Source organism: Rhinopithecus bieti, unplaced genomic scaffold, assembly GCF_001698545.2.
Source record: "Rhinopithecus bieti isolate Rb0 unplaced genomic scaffold, ASM169854v2 scaffold_18471, whole genome shotgun sequence".
NCBI classification, from domain to species: domain Eukaryota; kingdom Metazoa; phylum Chordata; class Mammalia; order Primates; family Cercopithecidae; genus Rhinopithecus; species Rhinopithecus bieti.
The window spans coordinates 471,282-480,159 of record NW_016809119.1 but is presented as its reverse complement, the minus strand read 5'-3'; the positions used below and the strand labels follow the sequence as shown (position 1 = coordinate 480,159).

At 38.8% G+C, this 8,878-nt stretch overlaps 1 protein-coding gene across 1 annotated transcript in view; it reads left to right on the top strand.

The window, feature by feature from the left end:
* Window positions 1–8,878, top strand: part of CLTRN (collectrin, amino acid transport regulator) — a 22,971-nt gene that overhangs the window by 4,223 nt on the left and 9,870 nt on the right. The window contains exons 2-3 of the mRNA XM_017888579.1: window positions 563–676; window positions 6,149–6,343. Coding sequence (XP_017744068.1) covers window positions 6,150–6,343 — 194 coding nt within the window. The 5' untranslated portion in view covers window positions 563–676; window position 6,149. The remainder of the gene's footprint in view (window positions 1–562; window positions 677–6,148; window positions 6,344–8,878) is intronic.

The following is an 8,878-nucleotide window of genomic DNA, read 5'->3' as shown; positions in this document are numbered from 1 at the left end:
TTCGTTCAAGGCAATGTAAAATAAACTGTTTTTGAGAACTTTTTCTTCAAAAGTACACACAGAAGGTGTCTTTTGTCTTGGCCCGGATGCTGGGGTGGAAGAGAGACAGTAGATGCAGATAGAGCAAGTATTGAATCATAAGGGGGCAGCAGATCCTCTCTGGGTCCGAGAGGTGAAAGACTGAATGGGCAGGGTACTAAAAAGAGTTTAACGAGAAAATACCAAAGGTTTCTATGATTCAGAGAGGGCCAAGCATTGGGGAAACAGGGGCTGACACCAACTGGTGATGGAGAATGAGATCCCTAATACTCTCCACTGACTATTATTTTTTGGCAGATTCCCTATTATTCCCTATAAGGAATGATCCCCAAGTATAGGATTTTGAAACAATGGGAATTTCCTTTATAATTTTCTTCTTACTGAGATCATTCTTCATAATGGTAGAAATGACTTTTTAAACATAGCTAAAATGTCTCAAGATAATAATAGCATCAGAGTGAATGGTTTAATACCATTTGTTGTGATATTCTTCTAATATATTTTTTCTTTCCACTGTCTGCAGAATTTCCCATGTCCTACTTTGCAATGTAACCCAGAGAGTATCATTCTGGTTTGTGGTTACAGACCCTTCAAAAAATCACACCCTTCCTGCTGTTGAGGTGCAAACAGCCATAAGGTAATCACCCTTAAATATACCTTCTATTGGTCGATCAACTTGCTGATTAATTCAACTGTTTTTAAAAATAGATATTGTAGAGTTTTATCTGTTTCACACATGAATTATTTATTAAAATGTAAAATATTTCATTTTGTTAGTTTCTGTTAAAGATGAGTATAGATCAGTAGTTCTCATCCAGGGGCAATTTTGCCTTCAAGGAGACATTTGGCAATATCTGGAGACATTTGGCAATGTCTGGAGACATTTTTATTGTCACAGCTGGAGGGGGTGGTGGTACCACCAGCAATGAGTAAGCAGAAGTTAGGGACCCAATGGCTTACCTTTTTCAGTCAATATATAGTCTTTACTTTAAAATGATAATTTTTTTTTAAAAAAAAGGTAAAATCATGACTCTGATGCAAACTAAACATTATTACTATCAAAAATTTTATTATCTCATTAGTTAATGAGGGCACTAGTAAGATGTTAAAACCTTTTTCAAGGAGACTTCGAGGAACCACCCATATATAGAAAGTGAGGAATGGCAAAGTACGTCTACAGAAAGATGCATCAGTCTATTTTTCAGGCAGTAACCAATTATGTTCCACTAGACACAGTTCATTTGATTTTCTATGGACAAGAATCATTTACATTATGTTAGTTTTCAAGAACTTATGGATTTGCAAAATAGCTCAAAGACCATAAGAGATGGAAATTGCCTAGAACAGTGCTTTCAGCAGGACAATCAGGAAAAAGTCCAGTACTCTGTTTTGCCCATTTCAAGTATTTTACTATTTTTCCCGACTTCTCGACAGTTTTTTTTGTTGTTGTTGAGACGGAGTCTCGCTCTGTCCCCCAGGCTGGAGTGCAGTGGCCGGATCTCAGCTCACTGCAAGCTCCGCCTCCCAGGTTTACACCATTCTCCTGCCTCAGCCTCCCGAGTAGCTGGGACTACAGGCACCTGCCACCTCGCCCGGCTAGGTTTTTTTTTTTTATTTTTTATTATATACGGTGTTTCACCGGGTTAGGCAGGATGGTCTCGATCTCCTGACCTCGTGATCCACCTGTCTCAGCTTCCCAAAGTGCTGGGATTACAGGCTTGAGCCACCGTGCCCGGCCTACTTCCTGACAGTTTTACTCCTTCCCTCCTTATGATCGTAAGAAACTCAAAAGTGAAACGAATTCATGACTTTCAAGAATTAGTAGGATGCAACTTGTATTTCTTTCAATTACTGTGCATTTAGTATGTGTCAAAACTTCAAATACCACATTTGATTGATGTTGGGGAAAGGTCTACTCAAAAAATGAGCTCAGGAAATAAACTAGAACAAAACAAAGTAGCTCTCCCCACAAAAGATTTACAAGTTACTGAAATACATATTATTATTTTTACCAAGGATAAATACCTACTGGAATAACTCATTAGCTCTCTGTAAAATGTTAACACTTAAGAAAATGAGTATATAATCAAATGTCAAAGGTTTTTGTGAACATGATCTGTTTCTTTTGCTGAAACAAAGGCACTGAGGATTTATACCAATGGGAAATGATTGAATCTGCCCTAACAAGAAAGTTTGGACTAAATTGCTTCTTCACTTTTGCCACTAAGAATGCTGTTAAGACTCTCACCACTTAGGGAGTAAGAATTTAAAATATCATACTTCATGTGAAAAAAGATTTTATTCATGTCTTGTGATCTGTGAGGGCTACAAGGAAAATGAAGGCACTGGGTTAAACCAGGCCTTCAGTTGATAGGAGAAGGAAGAGTGAGTGCTTAGGGTGAAGGTCCAGGAAGTATTAATACATGAATATGTTCACAACAAAATGTCTGTTTCAAGGGTCCTAGCAAGAGAATCTGTTTAGGAAGTGGGGATAGCCAACAGAATGAGAATTTATGTTAGGGAATTAGTAGGGCACATCAGGATTGGATGAAAATAAAGGAAACTATACTACAAAGGAAGGATAGAGTGAAAAAAAGGAGATGGTGTTTAGAGAGCAAATAATAGGAATTTCAAGGCTGAAGAATCTAAGTGATTGGGCAAAATAGTACTAGTTCCACCTAATATTTGCATACCACTTTTTGGTTCACAAGGAATGTTCTTATACATCTGTGGCATTTAATAATGACACCAACAATTTTTTTGTTTTCTTTTTAAGAGACTGGCTTTAAAGTCTGGCTTTGTTGCCCAAGCTAGAGTGCAGTACCGTGATAGTAGCTCACGCAGCCTTGAACTCCTGGGGTTCAAGTGATCCTCTTGTCTCAGCTTCCTGAGTAGCCGGGACTAGGGGGATGTGCCACTATGCCTGGCTAATTTTAATTTTTTTTTTTGTAGAGACAGGGTCTCGCTATGTTGTCCAGGCTGCCCTTGAACTGGCCTCAGGCAATCCTCCTGTCTCAGACTCCCAAAGTGCTGGGATTACAGGCATGAGCCACTGCACCCAGCCAACACCAATAATTTTTGAGTAATTATTATTATCTTTCCTTTATAAATGAAGAAACTGAGGCTCAGGGAGATTAATTTATTTGTTAAGGCCACCATGCTAGAAAGAGAAAGAGTGAGGACTTGAACCTAGGCATGCTGCCACCACATCCAGTGAATTTTCCTGTTTTCCAGAGTACACAAAGAACTAAAACAGACATCTCAGAATTGGTTGGTCATTCCTTTACACAAAGTGCGTAGGGTGAAGGTCCAGGAAGTACATGAATTTGTTCACAAAATGTCTATTTCAAAGGTCCTAGCAGGATAAACTATTTAGGAAGTGGGAATAGCCAACAGAATGAGAATTACAGAATTCTCATTTCAAGTAAAATAGTTGAAATGGACAAAACAGAGTACTGGACTTTTTACCAATACAGAGTATACATGGTATGAGGTAAAGAAGTGACCAACTAATTCCAAGATGTCTGTTTTAGTTCTTTTGTGAGGGCCTGGCCTAATTCAGCACCACTCTTGGCTGAAAGATATACATGATGCTTGATGCCAATTGGTGATTCCAGTGGTGTAGCAGATTTAATATGTGCCTGAGCTAGAACTTCCAGTAGGTCTGCGAGGTGATAGAATACATTCCAAGCCTAGAGTAAGCAAGTAACAAAGGGTTAACCAACTAGGAAGTTAGAATGAGAATGCAGAGCAACTTTTCATTTTTCTCTGAGTTATATCTTAGCAGTGGGTTTCATTATTTTGTGGAAAAGTTTGTGCTCTCAGATGATCAATATTGGTTTATGACAAAATAAAATATTCCATTGTTGGATAAAAATCCCTTGTTGTAGATTATCTGGCTAGAGTTCACTTTCTCATCCATGAGTAATCATGCCTCAGCATAGATATTTATTTACTAAAGGAGTCTTTCCTGATAGCCTGGTGCTGGCCTGCAGAGATTCTCAAGCCATACTATCAGGCTGTAGACTTGAGCTGTCCAGTACCGTAGCCACCAGCCAAATGTGGTTATTAAGCACCTGAAATGTGACTAATCCAAAGTTAGGTGTGCTCACAGTGTAAAACATAAACCAAATTTCAAAGACATTGTACAAAATAAAATGTGAAGCCCCAGCCTGAGCAATATAGCGAGACCCTGTCTACACACACACACACACACACACACACACACAGAGCCAGGTGTGATGGCACACACCTGTAGTCCTAGCTACTCGGGAGGTTGATGCAGGAGGATTGCTTGAGCCCAGGAGTTTGAGGCTACAAAGAGCCATGATTGTTCCTGTCTCAAAAAACAAACAAGCAAAATGCAACGTCAACTTGATACTGATTACATGTTGAAATTATGTTTTCTTGGATATATTGGACAAAAAATACATTGTTAAAATTAGTTTCATCTGTTTATTTTAGTGCAGCTACTAGAAACTTTTAAGTCACATGAAGCTCGCATTATGTTTCTGTTTTCCAAGGCTGCTCTAGAGGTAGACAAAAGCAGCTTGCGTAATGTGAATTCAGTAAAGGTCATAAAATATCTCCAAGGACTCTCCAGTTTACAGTTAGAAATTCACTTATTTGGTTTCAATTAAATAAGTCTTTGCTACCAACCTCTCCTTAACTGCCACCACCACTAAAAATGCAGATATTTCCTAGGAAAAGTAACGTTTTTCTAAGCTTTTGAACTCCTAAATCATTACTTGTCTTTAGTCCTATGGAACTACCTGCAGTTTGCTGAACAAGTCTTACTTTACCCTGTCTCCATTCCTGTGCTCACTACATACTTTGGTCTGTAAACTCCTACTTGTCCCTCAAAACAGAGCTTAAAAATGGCCTCTACAGCAAAGCAGCTCTGACTTCTCACAGTGGTGTACTTGGCCCTTCCCTCTGCTCACACTGTGCCCGTATTTGCCTCTTTCACAGAACATTTTGCACTGCACCGTGGTTGTGGATCTACTAATCTGTCACCCTTCTAGACCGTAAGCTCCTTGATATTTTAATTTCATGTTGTATCTCCAGCATCTAGCACAGTATTTGATATTTAGTAAGTTTTTGGTAAATGTTTGTTGAATTAAGGAAAAAAAAGATCAAGATCAAGTTGATGAATTTGAAGCCACTCCTGGTTCATGTTTTCTTTTTTGCTTCTGGTTTTCTTTACTTCTCCTATTCATCACCCATATTTTACATGTAATTTTACTTTTGGGTGCTGTGATATTTATGTAAGCCACCTTAAACAGAGCTTTGTCATTCTAATCTAGATGCTACTCACACAGGACAGGTGAAACCCAAATTGGGGCTTAGCCCATGAGGATTTTGGGCTTTGCCCAGGAAAGAATCCAAGAGAGAGCCAGAAGTAGAAGAAAACAACTTTATTGAAGAGGCAGTATTACATCTCCGGTGATGTTACTGCTCTGTGACTGCTCCTGCAGAGCAGGACTACCCTGTAGGCAGAGACTGGCAGCTCAGGGCAATTTTGCAGTCATATTTATACCCATTTTTAATTACATGTAGATTAAGGAGCAATTTATGCAGAAATTTATAGGGAAGGGTAATAACTTTGGGGTCATCATGTCATTGCCATGGAAAGGGGTGGTAACTCCCAGGTGTTGCCATGGCAATGGTAAACTGACATGGCACACTGGTGGGCATGTCTGATGGAAAGCTGCTTCCCCCACCCCCCGCCGGCTCTGTTTTAGTTCGTCCTCAATTTGGTCCAGGACCAGAGCCCTACCTCCAGAGACGAATCCCTACTCCTACCTTACTACCTCTCAGGAAATAAAACATGGTGGACAGAGCTCAAAGCTCAGGACTTCTGGACATTCACAACAATGGGGGCAGCAGTGGATACATGGGTATCCCTCTGGCAGCTAGCGTTGTAACTTAAGAGAAACTGTCGCATGATTGCCCTCAGCAAACTTTCTAGTCAACTTGAAGTCTCCTGCCAAGAGGATGCTTTGTTTATAGAGATGTTTATAATCATGGATAAACAGGTTTGTACTTTGTCTTAATAGTTTTTTTTTCTGTCTTATTTTATTTATTTTTAATTATCATTGCATTTTAGAATGAACAAGAACCGGATCAACGGTGCTTTCTTTCTAAATGACCAAACTCTGGAATTTTTAAAAATCCCTTCCACACTTGCACCACCCATGGACCCATCTGTGCCCATCTGGATTATTATATTTGGTGTGATATTTTGCATCGTCATAGTTGCAATTACACTACTGATTTTATCAGGGATCCGGCAACGTAGAAGGTAAGATATTTAAAAGGAGTGATTGAAAGAGCATTTTCTTATTTCCTCATGACTTGGACAAATCAGGAGATTTTCCTCTGGCTGAAGATGATGCCTTAAATTTGAAACTTTGAAAAAATTGGTGATTTTCAAAATATCACTGATGCTCTTGTCTTTAGATATATTTTAGAGTCCAATGTCCCTTACTTAACTAGGCTCCTTCCATGACTACCTTTCCCTCTATTCTGTACCACATAAATGTTTCATATCCAGGCTTGATTTTAATATCTGTGTTGTGATTTTGTAAGCTGGATATAAGGAGCTAAACAGACTTTTTGGGTAGGCAGAGTTAATCTTTGGTAGTCATCCACATCCAAATGCCAGCAGTTTCATAGTTCCATGCCTCCCTACCTTGGCTTACCTCTTGTTAGCCCAGTGCATGCAGACTACCATCTTGTCCCCGATGCCTTTGTACTGTTATACTTCCCTCCCTTTGATGGACACTCATCCCTTGTGTGCCTATGATATTGAATAGAGCTGTGTTGCTCATGGCCTTTAAATCAACTCTCAGCACCAGAATCACCTGGAATACTCGTTTAACATGTAGGTTCCTTGGCCCTATTGCAAACCCACTAAATTAGAATCTCTGAAGGGATGCATTTTAATAAATACTCAGGTTATTCTAATTCATTGAGTTTGAGAGCTTTCAATTTAATAATTTATAGGTAGAGTTTCACTTCTTGAGTTCATTTACCTAGATTCTGGGGCACTTGCAAACTGCAATGCCTAAATTATTGACACTGCTTCAGGAGGGAATTTAAGACCTGTGGGGAAGTTACTGAGGTAGTGGAGAAGAAGAAGAGACAGGATTTCTCAGCATGATTTTGTTAACCAGTACCTCTAATCCAGGGGGGAAGATGGAAAAATCCTCAGCTTTTCACTAGACTTTAATGCTTGTAAACCTTCCTTTCTGATACTAAGGAAGAGGAATTCTGGTAAGTGGTAATTACAGTGACATGCATTTGAAAGTAACAGGGACATGGTTTTTAAAAGTGTCGGTTCCTACATGGGACATGTGGGATGTGTTTGGCTAAGTATGTGTTTGACTAAATGCTTCTCTTGAAGTTTACTGCTTTCCATATGTTTCACCGTAGTAACTAACAGAAGGTAATAATTTTAAATATTGGGCTTTGTAATTTTATTCACAAATGATAAGTAAAACGCTATGAAATAAATATGGTTTATGTCTAGTCCTCAAATTAAATTCAAAGATTAGGATCCAGTTACACTTACCTGATTTTCTTGATGATCTTGGCATGACATGTAATGTAAAGAGACTTGGTACAAGATGTTCGTTTTGGTTTTCTTTTGAAAATATTGAGAAGTATTCTTATGCAATGCTTGAATACCAGTGTTTAATATTTTTGTTTTATATTAATCTTGAGATGCTGTGAGTCTGTGTTCTAACAACTGTAACGTTAGTGAATTCACTCCGTCTACTTGGTTTCTAATTTCCTCACTAGTGCAATATAGTGTAGGAGTTAGAAGAATGGACTCTGGAGATAGATTGCTTAGACCCAATGTATTTATCTCTTAGATTCTGCCCTTGTATATAATCCATTAACTGTATGGATATCAGGAAGCACAATGAGTCAGGGAAACTGAGCTTAGGAGAATATAATTTGTGGTGCTAGAGTCAAGCTGGTCAAGTTTATCTTTACTGTTTGCGAATAGGTAACTTTTCTAGAGTGACAGTGAGGCGTACTGGAAATAATTAACTTGGTGGGATAAAAAGAGTTAATACATAGAGTGATTAGAGTGGTATCTGGCACACAGTGAGTGCTCAGTAAGTGTTAGCTGTTACTGTTATTTTATGATCTTGCCATTTGCTGGTCTTTCAGCTAGTTTGTGCTGGGATTAGCTATCTCTTTCCTTCTGAGCAGATTCTGAAGTAATATAATAGTTGAGTGTGTAGCATCATAATTTGTTGCCTGGGAGAAGTGAAGCTGTTGTCACAAACTTGCCTTCACAAATTTATTTCATGTTCAAACTGGGAAGCAGATGGACAAATCTCTTGTGTAAACCGGGAGAGCGTCAATAATTAGCAAATATAATCAGGAAAATTATGACAACCTTCTGAAGATAAATTGTTTGTTGTGTTTTAAGTTTGACACAATTTGTGATGGGTTTCTCCTGGACAAAATGTTGTTTCAAATGTGAGGAGAAGGTGCAGTCTGAAGTGGGGAGAGCCCTGAAAATTGCGATGAAAGCCCTTTCTAATCATGGAAAAGATAGGAGTTGCCCCCAAAACCTTTAGTTTCGAGGAAGATGGTCAAAGGAATGTTCAACAATCTAACCCATACATTAGATAATAATGAACATAGCTTTGTGGTACAGAATCTTTATTATTATTATTATACATTAAGTTCTAGGGTACATGTGCATAACGTGCAGGTTTGTTACATATGTATGCTTGTGCCATGTTGGTGTGCTGCACCCATCAACTCGTCAGCACCCATCAACTCGTCATTTACATCAGGTAAAACTCAGAATGCA